This window comes from Lytechinus pictus, chromosome 2, assembly GCF_037042905.1.
Source record: "Lytechinus pictus isolate F3 Inbred chromosome 2, Lp3.0, whole genome shotgun sequence".
NCBI lineage: Eukaryota > Metazoa > Echinodermata > Echinoidea > Temnopleuroida > Toxopneustidae > Lytechinus > Lytechinus pictus.
Genome location: NC_087246.1, coordinates 13,430,341 through 13,449,543, shown reverse-complemented (window position 1 = coordinate 13,449,543; position 19,203 = coordinate 13,430,341). Strand labels below are relative to the sequence as shown.

General features: G+C 36.7%; 3 protein-coding genes across 6 annotated transcripts; 1 reads left to right on the top strand and 2 right to left on the bottom strand.

Moving 5' to 3' along the window:
* Positions 1 to 3,722: 3,722 nt before the first annotated feature.
* Positions 3,723 to 5,141, bottom strand: LOC129254773 (uncharacterized). The gene is made up of 2 exons (XM_054893294.2): positions 4,701 to 5,141; positions 3,723 to 4,483 (listed from the first exon to the last, which is right to left on the bottom strand). The coding sequence occupies exons 1-2, from the start codon at positions 4,728 to 4,730 to the stop codon at positions 3,836 to 3,838; spliced, it is 678 nt and encodes a 225-aa protein (XP_054749269.2). The 5' UTR covers positions 4,731 to 5,141; the 3' UTR covers positions 3,723 to 3,835.
* A 3,400-nt stretch (positions 5,142 to 8,541) lies between these two features.
* LOC129254774 (uncharacterized) lies at positions 8,542 to 11,034 on the bottom strand. Its single transcript, XM_054893295.2, has 2 exons — positions 9,793 to 11,034; positions 8,542 to 9,301 (listed from the first exon to the last, which is right to left on the bottom strand). Exons 1-2 carry the CDS (start codon positions 9,820 to 9,822, stop codon positions 8,654 to 8,656), a joined length of 678 nt encoding a protein of 225 aa, XP_054749270.2. The 5' UTR covers positions 9,823 to 11,034; the 3' UTR covers positions 8,542 to 8,653.
* LOC129254775 (uncharacterized) lies at positions 11,034 to 19,113 on the top strand. 4 transcript variants are annotated; one of them, XM_064110129.1, is made up of 6 exons: positions 11,034 to 13,184; positions 13,826 to 13,900; positions 14,478 to 15,120; positions 15,370 to 15,411; positions 16,878 to 17,218; positions 17,533 to 19,113. In XM_064110129.1, exons 3-6 carry the CDS (start codon positions 15,034 to 15,036, stop codon positions 17,612 to 17,614), a joined length of 552 nt encoding a protein of 183 aa, XP_063966199.1. In that variant the 5' UTR covers positions 11,034 to 13,184; positions 13,826 to 13,900; positions 14,478 to 15,033; the 3' UTR covers positions 17,615 to 19,113. The 4 variants fall into 4 exon arrangements, with proteins under 4 accessions (XP_063966199.1, XP_063966181.1, XP_063966186.1 ...); XM_064110111.1 differs by having other exon boundaries at positions 16,878 to 17,622; XM_064110116.1 differs by lacking the exon at positions 15,370 to 15,411 and having other exon boundaries at positions 16,878 to 17,622.
* Positions 19,114 to 19,203: the final 90 nt, after the last annotated feature.

The window sequence follows — 19,203 nt, the reverse complement described above, 5'->3', positions numbered from 1 at the left end:
TCCATAAAAGATTACATTAGAGTTTGAATTTGTAAATGTGACGTCATATACGTATCGAGCAGCTACTCCATATTGTAATATGAAATCCATAATTTTCATTTAATGGTTCATGATGACTAAAATATTTTTTGGAACGGGGGTGAAAAAAAATGTCATCTATTATGTTTAAAGTGCCAACAAAGCATTTTCATTTATTTTTTTAGAAAATGATATTTCATTCATTTTCTTACCAAAAGATATATGACGTCACAATTTGTGTTTAAGTGCCATTCTATTAACTTTGGTGGGTTTTTTTCGTTATTTTGATGAATTTTCCTCAAACCTTTAATATTCTTGATCATTTTCCTGCCATTTGTACAATAAAAAAATTGTCAGGGTAAACTGCCAACTTATATCTTCGATTGGCCAACCAGTGGAAAGAAAAGGAAGGGGAAGGGAGAAACAGAAGCAACCGAAGGGAAAGGAGATGAGAGGAAATAAAAAGTCAATTCGTTATAAAAAGAGAGAGCGGGGCATAAATCGGGGAATTTCACCCTGAAAAATGTGTTTTCTTTTGTAAAAATACCTTTGAAACATGCAAAGAATATTGCTTTAAAGTTTAAGTAAATCTATCAAAGATTAAAAAATTTATTAGAATTCGAATTTTCACTGTGATCTCATATACATGTATGGGCAGCTACCCCATATGTTATGGAATATAAAACGCATATATTTCAATTTTAATGGTGCATGAGCATGATGCCCCAAAATAATATTCCAGAAGCTGGGGAAAAAATGGCAGCTTATGTTTTTAAGGTACAATAAAAAGCATTTTCGTTAGTTAGAAAATGACATTTAATTATTTTTTACTACAAGATATATGGGGAAGTTGCTCGCATATGGTGTCACAAATTTAAAATAAATTAATCTAATAACGTTTTTAAATATCAAACACCAAGTGGCAACATCTTAAAGTATGTTTAATTACGATGCTTTTAAATTGCCTATAAAAACACCACATCATGGGGTATCTTTCCTCTAAAATATTATTCTTATATCTTTCAAAGTGGGTCTTATTGAATATCTATTAAAAATGATAATGGATTATTGTCCTAATAAGGGATTCCTACATTCAAATGGCAAACCTCTATTTTATAAGAAACTATTTATTTTAATATAAGTTTTATTACTTACCGTGGAAATGTATCTCATCAATCAATTTTGGAAGGCCTACTGATTGTTTTTAAAGTAATTCTGGGAAGCCCTTGAACGATGAATCAGAGATGGGGTATGTCTCTAGCTGAAAAATTATATCGAAGGATAATCTGTAATGAGACATTTAAAGCCTTCGTAAAATTTTGTTACAGGGTAGTTAATAGTCGAGTATCATCCAACGATCAGAAACAATTTATATTAACTCCTATCAACTTGTTGTATTATTAAAGTTGTTGTTACATGATAGCTCTGGGTCTTTTTAAAGATTAAGGATTGAGTTTTCAAAACCATAATATGCAAACAATCAAATTAATCCCAAGAAAGCCCCCCCCCCACAGTAAATGAGAAATTCATTATGAGCAGGTAATGCAAGGGGAGGCATTGAATTTAACAAATAGACTTATCGAATTTTAAAGAAAGCCACAATTTTTCACTTCGATGTTCCTTGTTTACTGTCATCCTGTATTCTCTCAAATCTACATATATACTTTTTAACTTAGCAATAAATCATACTTCATACTTCACTGTCAATCTTTTGGAATGACGAAAGCAGTCGCATATTATTACAAAATGGAAGAGGTACGGGGAATAAAAATTACTTTTTTATATACCTCATCATAACATGTACTAACTGTCAGTTCTACTTCCAATTCGAATAACGATAGCTAAATTGCTCTTTATTAAGGTTTTTAAGATTTGAAAAGGATACTAAAGGTATACTAAATGACTTTCAAGACGTCAATGAATCAAAGACTTGTCTGATCTTTTCCGATTTCCCGTTAGCTTAAAACCATGTTTATTAATCAATGATTGACCAATCAAAAGACCCTTGACCATTGTCCAGACTGGTCTACAGTGACAGGACACTGACCAATGACCTGATAGGGAATCAATTCTATAGGAAGGGTGGACCAGCTTGATGACTGGACAATAGATCTAATGATATTGGGAAAAGTGAGCATTATTCAGATACATCAGGATACACGGGGCGATTATTTTAAGGGGCAACCTCACAGATTTTCGGGGGAGGGGGCTTCAATAGATAAAATGTCGAAGTTTGTACAGAGGGGAAAAATATGTAGATATTGGGGCTGTATTTTGATGCCTGCATTGAATTGACGAGGGGGGGGGGGGGCTTTACCCTAATTTCCAAATCTTCCCCACCCCCCTCTAAAAAAAAGAGTATGTACTGGGAGAGGGGAAAGAGAGAAAATGAGAAGAAAAAAGAAAGTGGAGGGGAAGTAAACGAAGGGGTGAAGAGATGCAAATGAAGGGAAATGAAATTAAAATAGGATATATCATTCTAAAAAGATAAAAAGACACAAATCTTTAAGTTCACCCTGATTAAAAAATTGTAAAATTATTGACGAAGGTTTGACGAAAAATCCATCAAAGATTAAGAATTTTTCAATATGACATCATATGCGAGGAGCTACCCTATATCTTATATAATATGAAATGCATAAATTTTAATTCAATGGTTCATAATGATTTTTTTTTAAGTCCCTAGGATCGGGGTGGAAAAATGTCAGCTTATATGTTTAACGTGCATTAAAAAACATTTTTCATCTTTTCAACAAATAAAATTTCATTTATTTTCTTTGCTACAAGATATGTAGGGAAGCTGCTCGCATGTGACGTCACCATTTTTGTTTATGTGTCATTCTAATAACTTTTTTTAATATTGAAGAATTTTCAACCTTAACAATATTCTTTATCAATTTCCTGCTAATTTTACAATTAAAAATATTGTCAGGGTGAACTTCCAACTTATGTCTTCGATTTTCCAACCGGGGAAAATGTGGATAAAAAAATCAAGAAGAAATTACGTGCAACTTGTCTTAACCCTATACAGCACAGGCTATTGTAAATTCGCATAGACCGAGGATGGGGGCTATTTTTTTTCCAAACGCCTTCAGTTCTCGAAGTTTGAAGGGAAAAGTCATGAAACGTCGTTTCGCGATCATTTCGTGTTTCAGATTTATTGCGAAAAATGTCGAGAGGGCGAGAGGCCCCCCCCCCCTCAACCTGGCTAGATATGGTTAACATTGGAATAAGTGATTACCATTCTTAGTTTCATTTGAATGAAAATATCTTTTCGAATATACCTTGATTCTGTAACGTGAATCAAACGAATTCCCTTCATATTTTACACCCCTCACCTCTCGTATATTGCTTTATGTTTCATCTCTAAATATTTCTTCTTCTCCTTCTCATCCTCTCATATCATACGCGCTCTCTCTCTCTCTCTACCTCATGTTAGCATTATGCTACTGTCATACAAAATAACGAAACCCTATACATGTCTTCTCATTGGCCTTCTCCTCACACACACGAGCACACTATCTCTACCCCCCCCCCCCCCCCACCTCCTCTCCACTCGCCCAATATCACAATTTCACTCCAACAACTATAAACACAAACAAGCAATAGCAAACCACCCATCTTAATTATTTATACAACCACAATTGCTCTCTTCTTCTAAATAGGTTGAAAACAAAATCAAAGTACTTTTAAGACAAATGATGTGCACTTTCAAACTGATTTATTTCACAATTGATGCAACAGGAACGCCACAAGCGACTTCAAATCTCAAATATATAATAATTACAAAATCATATTTAAGTCCACACTCTTCACTTCAAAGCGATACGACGTCGATGATCTCTTCTTCCTCATCCTTGATTACCACTCGGCGTGATCGTCGATTCCGCGTAGAACGAACCTTCATTGACGACATCGTAGCATGGACGGGTTGATCATGATGAGGGTAGACCCCGAACATGGGTGGTGACGAAGATGTATGAAACGTGTGGTTGAATGTTGGTACTGGTACAACCACAGGAGTACACGATGAGTATGGAGTGGTAGCTAGATGGTAGCTCGTGGATGATGGTTGTGCTCTTGGTCTTGATAGAGGTTTAGTAGAGTAAGGAGAGTACCGCATAACAGGTTGATATAGAGGATAGTAGCATGGCTGATGACCAGGGATGATCGGGCTAACTGATCGGAGAGCTGACAACTCGGTAGGCTCAGGTGATACCGACAACGCTGTAGAGGACGATGTCATGTGTGGTGACGGTGGTGGAGTAGGTGGAAGGTACGAACAGGATGATGATGTAGAAACAGGCGAGGTCGTCGACAAGGGAGTGAGCTGTGGTTGTGGTGAAGGTATCCTCGGCACTCGACGAGAAGACACGCCTGTTGATGTGCCAATCTTTCGACAGGTAGCAGCTAACATGGCCAGTGGACTTGGTTTGCCAATATCACACGAGCTAGCTTCAGGTAGCTGAGAAATAAAAGAAAAGAGGGAGAAATCAAAATTAGTTTAATGAAACCGAAATATCCATACACTACATGTCATGACTCATTATCAAACACACTACACTTTTAATATTTATTATACAATTGTACAGTTTCATTTAGTTGAGCTTGATTGAGAAACCAAAGAAGCAAGATTTGATATTGTAAGAGAGAAACGACAATTAATGTCAATGTGTACATACCTGTAAGTACTTTGAAGTCAGAGAAGCCATGCTGCCAATATAATATTCCACTTAAATCAAGTCCAAGACAGATACCAAGGTGTAAAGTTGTAATGATATACTCTTATAACCTGAAGTAATGATGACCAATAATGATAGTGTTCAGGGTTAGTTGTAGTAGTTGTGCACTGGCGAAAGCTCAAAGCATAAATGATGTTATGTCGAGAATTTGATAGCTATTTATCCTAACTGACCAAACTCGTTCATGAATCCTTTCATCTCCCACTGGATGACTTAATGAGCCGGTAACATCAAAGATCCGTCTGATCTTGATCCTACGCCGCTAATCCCGGGCTTCTATCTGTCAAGTTCAACCATCACAAAGTCTGACCAATGGGAGGATCTTTGGCCATTGTCCGATGCTTATCAATGACAGGTCGTTCGCCAGTCACAACGGACGGGTCATCTCTCGGGTTTGAATAGTGACATGGAGGCAAGAACACAAAAGATAGAAGGATACTCGTCCAGCTGGGTGACACTTATCAATGAATAGGTCTATACTTTCAACAGAAAGGACAGGAAATGAGAGTCAAACTTTAGGGTACTCAACCCATCTCGATTGGATTTTCTTTAGTCTTTAATTGCCATATAGGTTCAGAATGATATGGTTACTTTCGACACATAAATTGGTACACTTCCATTAAGTAGTCACAGAATACTGATTAATTTGATTAAGATATCAAAGAATATGAACGAACACATAACATATTCAGTAAGGTCTTATTACGATACTTTTAAATTACCTGTTACCTGTACCGTGATAATGTGTCCCTTCAAACAGTTTGAATTCGATTGATTAAATGTGTTGCTTCTTGGAAGCCCCTGAACAATAAAGCAGAGATGGGGGTAATTCTGCAGCTGAAGAAAAAAATAATAACGAAGGAAAATCTGTAATTAGATATTTAAAGCCTATGTTAAACTTTTGTACAAGGTCATTAATAGTTCAGTATCATATCATGTTATTATATCACGAAGATGTATTGGCCTTTCTATTTTTTTCAATGACTGATACTTTAAGAAAGTTCTCTCTCGATAATGCTTCTATTTTTCCTTTGATATCCCATCCCCGTTTTGACCACCTTAGACATCTGAAGGCTACATACAAAAATTACATCCCAAAATTTTCAGCCCATTCCATGCATGAAAATTGTGTTTGAAAATATTCAAAATTGTATTTATATCAAATAAAACGAATCCTTTTTATTATGTGCCTCCTCATCGTGAGTGTTTTGGGTATGCTTGGGGGCTGAAGGGGCCTGCCCCCCCCCCCATAAAAGGGAGAATGTAAAGGGAGAGTGGAAAGAAAAGGGAGGGAAAGAGAATGAAAGGGAAAGGGAAGAAAAGAAAGAAGGGTGAAGTAAAGGAAGGGGGAAGAGAGAGCAAGAGATGCAAATGATGGGAAAGGAACGAGAAGTCATATCCTTATAAAAAAGACACAAATTGGAAAGCGGAAGTTCACTCTAAATGAAAAAAATATACTGGGAAAGGTTTGAGGAAAAATCCATAAAATATCAAAAGAGTTATTAGAGTTTGAATTTGTAAATGTGACGTCATATACGTATCGAGCAGCTACCACATATTGTAATATGAAATCCATAATTTTTATTTAATGGTTCATGATGACTAAAGTATCTTTTTCGAGCGGGGGTGAAAAAAAATGTCAGCTAATATGTTTAAGGTGCTAAAAAAGCATTTTCATTTTTTTAAATTATATTTTCTTACCACAAGATATATGATGTCACAATTTGTGTTTAAGTGCCATTCTAATAACTCTCAAAGCTACGGATATGTTTTTAACTTTACAATAAAGTAGACTTCATTGGTAATCAAATCTTTTCAAAGAATATGAATTTTCTTTACAAATCCACGAAAATATAAACTGTCAATCTTTTAGAATGACGAAAACAATCGCATATTATAAATAAATGGAAGAGGTGCGGGGAATAAAAACTACTTTTCTATATGCCTCATCACAATATGTACAAACTGTCAATTCTACTTCCAAATCAAGTAACGATAGCTAATTTGCCCTTAATTATGATATTAAAGGCTTGAAAGGGTACTAAAGGTATACGAAAAGAATACTAAATGAATTTCAAGACGTCAATGAATCAAAGAGTTTTCTGATCTTTTCCGATTTCCCGTTAACTTAAAACCAAGTTTATCAATCAAATGATTGACCAATCAAAGACCCTTGACCATTGTCCAGACTGGTCTACAGTGACAGGACACTGACCAATGACCTGATAGGTAATCCATTCTATAGGAAGGTTTGACCAGCTTGATGACCGGACAATAGACAGGGAGACGTTTGGAAGAGAGTGTATTGTTCAGTTGCATTAAACGGGGGTGACCATTTTAAGGGGCAAACTCGAAAATTATCGGGGGAGGTGGCTTTGATAGATTAAATTCGAAGTTCGTACAGAGTACAAAATATGTAGATATTGCCGCTGTATGTTTGATGCCTGATGGGATTGACGGGGGAGGGGGCTTTACCGTAATTTAAAAATCTTGAAAGATATCAACTTTTGGTTGACTAGATATTATATTGTGAGATGCACTTCATACTAATCGCAGAAACACGATTATATTAGTTTACAAAATTAATTTAAGAAAACTGGAGGAAAAGTCAGATCGAGAAAAAAATCAAGAGAGGGGGTTCCTTCTGGGTTTTGAAAGCAACCAATGCATCAAGTTGATCTTTCAGATTAGTTTAACTTCTTGTAAGAATCGGCTAAAAAAATGAAATCGTTTAGATATTCACTCTAAAAAAATGAAGAGCTGATTTAGCTATTAAAGAGCGTGTATAGTGACTGCACTTCGGAGTGCTGATTTGTCTAGTTCAAATTTGAACGAGAAAAATCAGCACTCCGAAGTGCAGTCACTATACACGCTCTTTAAGAGCTAAATTAGCTCCTCGTATCTCTTCGATTTTTAGAGTGTGTATTTTTATTGAAATATTGGTATTGTTATGATTTAATTCAGGTGGGGACCTTTAGGGGCTGAAGGGGCCTCGCCCCCCCCCCCCCAAAAAAAAAAAAGATAGTGTAAAGGGAGAGGGGAAAGAAAGGGAGTGGAAATAGAGAAAAAGAGAAGGAAAATATCAAGGGGGAAGTAAAGGAAGGGGGAAAGAGATGCAAATGATTGGAAAGGAAAAAAAAAAGAGCGACGCAAAAGTTAACCCTGAATGAAAGAAAATAATGTTCCTGCTATTTTAACAATAAATTAAATGATAATATAAAACGAAAAATCGTGTTCTACATGTATCTGAACTCTAAACACTGGAATAAGTGACTCGCATTATTATATTTATTTGAAGGATTTTGTTCAAATATATATCACTTAAACTTATTTCACGCCTGTAAATATTTATTAGCGTTTCGTCTTCTTCTTCTCATCCCCTTCTGCACTGCCCCCCCCCCCCCCTCTCTCTCTCTCTCTCTCTCTCAATAACTAAACCGACCCAGGATCGATCAAAGTTAACACATTACGGCCTATTTCTGATGATACAACATTTGTCTGTCTGAAGTCGGTATCACTGTTTGAAGTGAACCATCACCCATTTAATTCTCAACTTTACGCACTCTGTCCCTCGATTGGCCCTCCCTCACATACACACACACTTGCCCTCGATTGCTTTCCCTCTCCCTCCTCCTCCTCCACCTCCTTGCACTATTTTACTCCATCAACTTCGCACATACAAGCAAATGCAACCCATCTTAACTCTTTCGAAGTCAAGTTCCAGTATATGCCCCTGCTAAATAGCTTGACGCCAAAGTTAAAGACCTTTTAAGACAAGATATGCATTTTCGAATAGATTTATTTCACAACTAAAGACATGAGGTCGCTACAAGCGACTTCAAATCTCAAATATATTATTTACGTATACCATATCAAAACAAAGTCTATATTCTTCAGAGCGATACGACATCGATGATCTCCTCTTCCTCATCCTTGATTACCACTCGGCGTGATCTTTGATTCCTCGTAGGGCGGACCTTCATTGACGACGTCGTAGCATGGATGGGTTGGTCATGATGAGGGTAGACCCCGAACATGGGTGGTGACGATGATGAATGAAGCGTGTGGTTGAATGTTGGTACTGGTACAACCACAGGAGTACACGATGAGTATGGAGTGGTAGCTAGATGGTAGCTCATGGATGATGGTTGTACTCTTGGTCTTGATAGAGGTGTAGTAGAGTAAGGAGAGTACCGCATAACAGGTTGATAAAGAGGATAGTAGCATGGCTGATGACCAGGGATGATCGGGCTAACTGATCGGAGAGCTGACAACTCGGTAGGCTCAGGTGATACCGACAACGCTGGATATGACGATGTCATGTGTGGTGACGGTGGTGGAGTAGGTGGAAGGTACGAACAGGATGATGATGTAGAAACAGGCGAGGTCGTCGACAACGGAGTGAGCTGGGGTTGTGGTGAAGGTATCCTCGGCACTCGACGAGAAGACACGCCTGGTGATGTGCCGATCTTTCGACAGGTTGCAGCTAACATGGCAAGTGGACTTGGTTTGCCAATATCACACGAGTTAGCATCTGGAAGCTGACAAATGAAAGAAATAGAAAAAGAAGTCACAATTAGTTTAATGAAACCAAAATATGCATACGACTACAGGCCATGAATCAGTATCAAATATAATCTCTTTCAAACACACTGCGCTTTAATATCTATATTCAATTGTACAGTTTCTTTACACTCTAAAAATATTGGGTAAAAATGATCCATAAGGGTATTTATGTGTCCAACCAACATTGGGAATTTCTTTTGGGCATTTTTATTCATCCAGTGGGATGAAAATTTTGCCCATTCTAAAGTAATTGCTGCTTATTTATTAACCTTACTGGACAATATATATGCTTCCCGCCTTGTGTAAAATACTGACCCAAATTGGTTGGACACATAATTACCCTAGTGCTGTTTAAAATTTTACCCAATCATTTTTACAGTGTAGTTGAGCCAATTTGAAAAACCAAAAGGAAGAAGTAACATTTGTTATTATAGAGAAACGACCATTAATATCAATATGTACATACCTGTAAGTACTTTGAAGTCAGAGAAGTCATGATGCTAATATATTATTCCACTTTAATCCTGTCCAATTAAAATAGATAGAGTTGGCTAGGTGTATAGTTGGGAACCTGAAAGCTGATGTAATGATAGTGTTTAGAGTTAGTTGTCGTAGTTGTGCACTGGTGAATGCTCAAAGCAGAAGTGATGTTATGTCGAGAATTTGAAAGCTCTTTATTCTGTCCAAACTTGTCCACGAAGCCTTCCATCTATCACTGGATATCAATAATCATGATGACTTAATGAGCCGGTAAGATCAGAGATCCGTCTGATCTTGATCCTACGCCGCTAATCCCGGGCTTCTAGCTGTCAAGTTCAACCATCACAAAGTCTGGCCAATGGGAGGATCTTCGGCCATTGTCCGATGCTTATCCATGACAGGTCGTTCGCCAGTCACCACCATTTATCCCTCCATGGTCCTCGGCTCTCTCATTGAACGTGAGTTGACAACAATACACTTTAGACAATAGAATGGTATAATAGCTACCATAGCATGTACATGATGTACGGTCCACGGCATTACCTGCAAACATAGCTGAACACCACTTCAAGAATTCAATCCTACATGAGCAGTACTGATACATACATACATTGCTTTGAAATACAATTCAATACAATTCAATATGGGATGGAATTCAAATTGAGATTATTTGCCTGAAAAATGGCGATTAAGATAAGATATCATAATGAAATTTAAAGATGTCATAAGTGTGGTACAAAAATAAATGTTTTCTCCCATATATGTATTCGGAAAATAATATCATATTTCACCCCTATCTTTTCATTTTCATGATTTTCCTCCTTATCCTTTTCCTATGTCGTGGGGTTCCAAGCCCTCGTACCCCTCCCCAGTTGAAACACCGGTGAATTAATAATTGTACAGAATTTAATTTTGAATAAAGTACTTTACGTACTTGTAACCGGTGGAACTCTTTCAGATCAGGTACAATGGAACTTAATTTTTATCTACGATAAATGGCATTTACTCGACAAAAAAGAAAACGTACATTACACATCTTATTTGTAATGAGCAAAAAATGGGGAGGTCAGACATGGCGTATAGACCTAGGGCAAAGCGAGCGAGCGACCAAAAATGTTGATCCTTTTGATAAAAACAACACATTTTCTGATATTTGTAAAATAAAATGATACATTTGATAATTTTTACTCTCATTTTTTTTCCTTTACCTTTTTTTTTTTTGGTCGTGGTGCTTTTTTTGTCCATGCCTCCCAAGTAAAACCAGTGATACTGTAATATATTTTCTGAAATTATAATATTATTTCCCAGCAGATCAAGTGCAAAAATTACACACAAATATATAATAAAGACATTGATTAACAGGTCTGTTAATAAGAATCAAGCAAAAAAGCATTCCACTTGATGTAGTTCAGATATATAGTTTCTTCACATGCCGGATAAAGCCTTAATGGGGATGTGTGGTTTGAAGTTACTAATCAAATGAAGTTATATAAAGGATAATATTCTGATTTGCTAACCAGATCATAAGTTTTTCCAATACGAGAATTGTGACTAATTAATTAAAATAAATTTCTGACTCACGTCCATTAAATCGGATCGCGTGTTCGATCAAGTTAAATTAATTCTCCACGAAAGGGACTTCTTAACATCCACATTGACAAATTTAGAGTCAAAATCTTAAATGAATACACTCAACATTGCAAATTGCAATTAAACCACATAATATTAATGGGGAGCAAATTCAGATTTGAGGGATATAAATATGATCCATGTGCCCTACCTTCTCTGAGGGATTATTTTTTGGTTCATCAAAATCATCATGTGATCAAACTAGTCATATAGACGAGCCGTTATTGGTTCGCGACCTGTCACTATCTACCGGTCCTTTCTCGCCGAACAATAGCTCGAGGCTCGCTGATTGGACAACAAGTTGACTGAGTAATTAGACAGTGTTGAACGGCCGACTATGCGAGTGATGACCGGCTAAGATCACATAACTCTTTGATGAAATCGAATTCAATGGTCTATTGAATTGAAGGGCACTGGAATTTAATCGCTTTTGAAATGGAGTACAAGATCGCCATTTTGCTATACATGTACTTAATTGGATCCTGGTCACGCTTTTGTCATTGGTCAAAGTCATTCATGAAATTGTTTATCGGGATATGAATCACCAAAACCAATTGAATATACCGAAGGAATGATTCACGAAAATTCTATATATTACATTGACAATATACCAAATACAACTTACAAGATCCCGATTACTATGAACAATCTCAGAAATGAATCACGTGAACGATTGATAATTCAAAATCTATAATGGAACTTAACGAGATATATATTCCGGCAAGTATGTCCCAGAATATTAACATTTCTTCCTTGATACTAGCTTGGCACGAGTGTTAAACCGGCATTCAACATGATTCAAGAATTATTGTTTGTACTATATGTTAATAATCTTTTAACTACCATTCAAAAGAAGAGTACAGAGTGAAATCAAATCGATTTTCAAAATAACACTGCATCCAATAGGCCCTATGTGATTAGAAAATTACAATTTCCATATAATGATACAAACGCATGGAACGCCATGATGACCAACAGTTGTCATGTATTCATTTTACAAAACGGACAAATACAATGTTCACTGTATACATACGACGACATAATGATATAAGATTCATTCATATTTGCTGGTATTATTCCAACCAAAATTTCATATTAATATAGATTGTTATCAATATTTACCTATCCAATTATCATTGGGGGAATGCTATATACTCCGTATAAAAATGAGGGTTTATTTTTAGTGGAAATACAGAAAGTACATGAAGCAATTTCAGAACATAGATATGATAAAGAATAATCTTGATCGCAGCCTGCTACTAACCAAGGGACACAAAACAGCTGCTACTATGGTAACAAAGGTGCATGGAAACGCGTTATGAGGACATTTGGTAAAGAACTTATACAGGGATTGGTCGAGATACAATAGATATAATTAAAAAAACACTAAAAACAAAAAAAATTGTGAAAACAAAATATTGTAAGGGTAAAAGGATTATACGCTTTAATCAAAATAAAGGCGTTGGCCCAGGTCAACGTGTAACATGTAAACAAAGTGTTTCATGGCAACAACATGTTTTGAGGTAACAATTGAGAAGGGGGACATGCTGGTAAGTGGAATAGGAGTGGAGGTACACACCTGTGTTGGGGCAGACCATGGGCATTTCTTCGTCCAATCTCAGGGAGTCAGCAATTCGTGATGCAGCAGTACAGTGCAGTGGTATATTGCTCCTTCCCATATCACCTCTAAAGTGACGATCAATCCACAGCTCGTCTGTCTATCATAACTGAGCAAAAACTGCTTTCCAGGTAAATTTTGAATTGATTATCACTGTTTTAGTCCAAATTGTTAATATATTTCTCGTTGCGTGCATGGAGCTGTGAGTATCAAAATATGATTCTTTATGAGTTTTTAATTTCCTTTTCTCAAAGAAAAATGTTTGCGACCGAACCACTTTTCATTCTAATTAGAATCAAATGAACAAGCAATTCATGATCGATTAATCATACTTTGGTGGAAAAATATTTAAAAAATTGAAAATCTAGTTAGGTGTGAAGGGGGGGAGGGTCTCATACAATTATGACAAGAGAGACAAGTTACAGAAAGCCATACGTGAATTTCTAGGGGAAACTCGCAGACTAATGTGTGGCGAACGGAATATTATTCATAACTGTGACGAATGACGATTGAAGAGAATCTAGGAAGAAAGTGTATCACAAATTTTTTTAATTGTTTGAATGATTTGAAATGTTGAATGAAGTTTACTAGATGGTGCTCTATCCAGGAAAGGCAGTAACACCATTATGTGGTATCAAAAAGGTGCCCACACCCCAGCTCCGGCAAGAAATCTTCTAGCCCATTTTCACGAGATGAAATGTACAGAATCACAAACAGTCAACCGGCAGCAATTTCAGTACTGACATGTATTCTCTCTTTAAAAAAATATTAGATCTCTTGGATCAGACCAAAGATAGAAGAAGGGAAATGACGAGCATGACATGTGGGCAGCAATAAGTAATTTCAGGTAAGACACTTTCGCCGTAGTTTTGAATATCTTTTATTTAATGTGAATGTGATGTTAAAGGATTTTCTTGTTTTAGAGTAAAGTGAATGCAATGTCTTCTTGGAACTTAATAGCTATCTAAGGATAATTTGGATTTCGTCTCCATGTTAACGATTTTCATCGTAACATTGAACAAAGGATCGTAAAAAAAGTGCCATTCGAATTGGGGAGGTTTTTTTTCTGTGGTGGATTTTGTTAATATCATGAATATGGATAAGTTTAACAAGAAAAAAGGAGGGTAATTAATATGACATCGGAAGACCGGATGGTTTTATTGAAAGCTTCAGGACATGTGGCAAAACCTCCCCATGAAGTTAAAAAGTGCAAAGCACAATCAACCCCAAAAGCAAGCCAAAAAGTAAAGAAGCGTCGAGAAAATTAGAATTGATGGTTTTCTTTAAAGTTATGAATTCGAAACTGAATTTTACACGACCTTTTATGCCTCTTTTTATATATAAAATTCAAATATATTATACATCAATTAAACGGTGGCTGATATTGCATGAGTATTACATATTGGTTCTCTGAATTCATATAGGATGCCTGCAGAATGGGAGCAGAGAATTCACCCAAACCTTCGGAGGATTTGTTGGATACACCAACATCAAAGGTGTCTTGACCTATCTATGATCGTTTTGCGGTGGTGAAAACACTTCGAGGGGAAACCCTATGCCAATATTCAGGAATATTACCAGCAAAAGAGGAGAGAGAAACTGTGTCTCTGTACCATGTTTTTCATGCGGAAGAGGACCGAAGAAGAATTGGAGATACCAGGAACCCCACCATCCTCGTCACCTGCATCCTTAGAAACCACACCTATGATGACAGTGTCGCCGGGAGCAACGAATGCAGTCCATTTCTATCTGCAGGATGGACCCCGAACATGCAAGTGCTCTTGTTCATAGCATGTGTAGTAGGTTCATGTTCATATAGGAACGTGTAAACGATGGACGGTGCTCGAAATACAGACAACGAAGAGGAGGGGATGAATGAGAACATAACAGACATCATCATCTAGAGGAAGAGGGGGAGGAGGAGGAACGGAGTAATACCGATTCAGACCAGTCTTCTGTCCATACCAAGTCAAGATCAGAATGGCACCCATCATCGAAAACCGTGATTCCCATGCTGAGGACAATGTTCACCAGTCTGCTGACAATTTGATCAACGGTTTTATTCAGGTGAGTTTATTCTCATTAATATATTGCTCAACTGACAGTAGTAATAGAAGACAGAGTCGTGAAGATTTGTGTAAATGTACAATGGGAGTTCCTTATTTTGTGTAGGATTTAAAACAAATTATAATTGAATAAATGTGAAAATCATGCAGAGCAAAACAGAAATGATGGCTGATTGAAAAAAGATCATGACAAAGACTGATGTTGTGTAATTAATTAATTCATTTATTTATTTATTTTATCATTATATAGGGACCTTCTGTTAGCGAGTGCAATACCTCAGAGCAACCAACTGTAAGCCATAGTGGGAAACATCCATTCATAAAACCATATATATAGGTATATAGGGGGAGGGGTGTGGGTTAATCCATACAGTGTATTATAGGAGGAAATATATGAAGGACTCAGATCACAAGGAAGCCACACCCCCCTGGGCAAGGGGGGGGGGTTGGGTTAGTCCATGTATACAGTGTTGCTGTTAGATGGCCATCATGAACATGCCAGGAGGAAATACATAGAGTTGGCATGTGCAGTAGGTGGACGAATGATAGAACAGAGCATAGGAGGAAAAAGTTTGTAAGTTCAAACTTGCTGACATGATAAAACAAAGTATAACATAAAGTAAATGAGTTTGGGATCACTGTTATTATTCTCATTATTTCATGACAATGAGGAAGTAGTTTCCAAGTTCAAACTTGCTGACATGATAAAACAATGTATAACATAAAACAAAAGAGTTTGAGATCCCAATCTAACATAAAGACAATGAGGAAGGAGTGCAGAGCACCAAGTACTGACCATATTTTGGAAGAAGAATCACACATTTATTGTGACCAGAGCCAGAGCAAACGTCTCAAAACGATCCAGTCAAGTCTTCCGTCAAAGAATACATTTCGATAAAGAATGGCACCCATCAACGAAATCCGCGATGTTTATGCTGAGGACAATGTCCAGGAGATAGCCAACAATTTGGTTAATGGTGTTATGCAGGTGAGTTTATTTATTATTATATTGTTCAATTAACAGTTAGCAATAGAAGACAGCCTCGTGAAGATTTATGTACATGTATAATGGGAGTTATTGTGGATTTGTTTGAAGTTTTAATGGAATAAATGTGAAAATCAGAAGTAAAACAGAAATGATGGTTGATTGAAATAGATTGACAAAGAGTGATGTTTAATTAATTAATTCATTTATTTTGTCATTATAGGGACCTTCTGGTAGCAAGTGCAATAGCACAAAGCAACCAACTGATAGCCATAGTGGGAAACAGCCATTTATTAAGCCATATGTATTTGAGGATGGTACAAAAGGGGCGTATGAGTTGGGAAAAGACCGGTTTGTGGTGGTAGAGACGTTTCGTGGTAAACCATACGTCAATATTAGGGAATATTACCAGAAAAGGGGGGAGGGAGGGAAAATGTTTGCGGAAAAAGGGGTATAAATTTAACGTCGGAAGATTGGAGAGCTTTATTAAAAGCTGCGGGGAGGGTGACTAAGGCCCTCCGTGAATGTGAAAATCCAGAAAAGAAGTAGTTAGTTTTACAACCGTGCAAAAATCCATCCAACAATTTGAATTATATTTTATACGTTTTTTCGCTCTTTCTCTTTTGTTAAAACAAGGAATTAATATGTGTCTTTAAAAATTGTAATGCTCCACAAAATAGTAAAAATTAATGTTTAAATTTTTTTTTGAATGGCTGTGGAAAGCTAGCGCTAAAAAGTTGGTTCTTTGTCATTTTGTCACTGTGCCTCTGTAGCAAGTTTTTAATATGGAAGAGCAGGAGGAAGGCGAGATCCCACCATCTCCAACACCATCAGTTCTCGAAACGCCCCAGTTGATCAACGTGTCGCCGGGTCTATACGACGACGCCAGTCCATTTCTCCCTGTAGGATTTGCCCCTGAAAGAACGAGCACCCCTGTTCCTAGGAGACGAGCTTCGTTGGACGGGATCAGGGCAAGGCTGTTTGCAGACGGTGACGAAGAGGAGCAGGAGAGATCAAACAGCGTCATACTGGTAGAAGAGAAGTACAGTGGAGACGACGACGACGACGACGAAGCACCGATGCAGGAGGCTAGGGAAACACCTTCGGCGAATGGGTTCGTCCATTTAACAGTTAATATTCTAATTTTAATGCGTGTTGCATTAACCAGGAGAATACATACCCTTACTCAAGAAAGTTGCGAGGGGTGTCAAAATGACTGTCTGGCGCAAAAATACCACTACGAATGTTTATGGTTAGACTGGGGGAAAAGGTTGAAAGATTTTTTATGGACGCTGTTTTGTCAACCAACGAGAAGGATTTTTTGAAGTATCAAAAGAAATTTTAATGTTAAATTTTTTTTTTATATGGCTGTGGAAAGCTAGCGCTAAAAAGTTGGTTCTTTGTCATTTTGTCACTGTGCCTCTGTAGCAAGTCTTTAATATGGAAGTACAGGAGGAAGGCGAGATCCCACCATCTCCAACACCATCAGTTCTCGAAACGCCCCAGTTGATCAACGTGTCGCCGGGTCTATACGACGACGCCAGTCCATTTCTACCTGTAGGATTTGCCCCTGAAAGAACGAGCACCCCTGTTCCTAGGAGACGAGCTTCGTTGGACGGGATCAGGGCAAGGCTGTTTGCAGACGGTGACGAAGAGGAGCAGGAGAGATCAGACAGCGTCATACTGGTAGAAGAGAAGTACAGTGGAGACGACGACGACGACGACGAAGCACCGATGCAGGAGGCTAGGGAAACACCTTCGGCGAATGGGTTCGTCCATTTAACAGTTAATATTCTAATTTTAATGCGTGTTGCATTAACCAGGAGAATACATACCCTTACTCAAGAAAGTTGCGAGGGGTGTCAAAATGACTGTCTGGCGCAAAAATACCACTACGAATGTTTATGGTTAGACTGGGGGAAAAGGTTGAAAGATTTTTTTTGGACGCTGTTTTGTCAACCAACGAGAAGGATTTTTTTGAAGTGTTATAAGAAATTTTTAATTGGGATTTGTTGTATGATTGCGACAAAGAATTACTCACTACATAGATGGTGGAATTTGTATTTTTCCATTATATGAAAGAAGACATTTTAAATGAAATCAAAAATATGCTATTTATCAATTTGATTTTATTAAGAGAGGGGATGGTGGGATATGTAGAAAGTATCTTAGTGAGATATATTTATATTAAATTGGATGGATTTTAACGTGACTGAATAGTAAACTGCATTTATGTATCTAAATTAATTAGGTAGAGGGGTTGAAACCCATTTTTTATAGTCTAAGTTTGTTGTTATATATATATATATATATATTAACTTATATTAACTTTGAGTTTTGGATATGTTATGTTGATACAATACAATGATAGGGGTTAACCTATTCGAACATTCTTGTACCTTTAGATGAAAGAAATAAAAGAAAATAATATATAAAGAAAGAAAATAAAGAAATAAAGAAAATAAAGAAAGAAATAAACAAGGTCAAACATCAACAATGCAAAAATACATTAGGCAAAATTCATAAAAGTTTTCGGGTGGTTGAGGATTGTATACATTATGTTGATTTTCATTGTTGTTAATTTAGTTCACTTAGTTTGTTGTTATATATCCTGGTTTTTGAAATAACGATGACCAGTAGATTAAAAAGACAAAAGTAGAGTTAGGAAATTTACAAGCACAAAGAAGAAAAATAAACCCTCACAAGAGCCAATAGTATAAAAATGAATGTATAGCTACGTTGAATTTTATTCATTGATTATTTAATTTACATACTGTTTGTTGTTTATGTGTTGTAATTTTCTTAAAACTTTACATTGATACAATTCAAGGGTAATTTTTTTCTTGTGACAAACATTCAAGAAATAATCAGGAAAAAAGGTTGAGTAGTTTAATATATATTTTTTTTACAGAGCATAATACAATGATATAGATATTTATGTTGACTTTTATTTATGTCAGTTGAATATTAAGTTAAGTTTTTTTAAAGTGTTATTCAGTATATAACCAAGCAATGTATCTGAAGATGTAGCGAAATATGTTGAATGAAAAGACAAACGAAAGATGTTGTTTTTTTAATAAAAACGAACCAATTAAGTTT

Bases quoted from the DNA above. Each gene is read 5' to 3' on its own strand.
- LOC129254773 (XM_054893294.2), bottom strand. From the start codon at position 4,730: ATGGCTTCTCTGACTTCAAAGTACTTACAG. The intron at 4,484-4,700 runs GTATGTACACAT...TTTATTTCTCAG, and splicing joins TGACTTCAAAGTACTTACAG to CTACCTGAAGCTAGCTCGTG.
- LOC129254774 (XM_054893295.2), bottom strand. From the start codon at position 9,822: ATGACTTCTCTGACTTCAAAGTACTTACAG. The intron at 9,302-9,792 runs GTATGTACATAT...TTCATTTGTCAG, and splicing joins TGACTTCAAAGTACTTACAG to CTTCCAGATGCTAACTCGTG.
- LOC129254775 (XM_064110111.1), top strand. From the start codon at position 15,034: ATGGCACCCATCATCGAAAACCGTGATTCCCATGCTGAGGACAATGTT. The intron at 15,121-15,369 runs GTGAGTTTATTC...ATCATTATATAG, and splicing joins TGATCAACGGTTTTATTCAG to GGACCTTCTGTTAGCGAGTG. The intron at 15,412-16,877 runs GTAAGCCATAGT...GTGCCTCTGTAG, and splicing joins ATACCTCAGAGCAACCAACT to CAAGTTTTTAATATGGAAGA.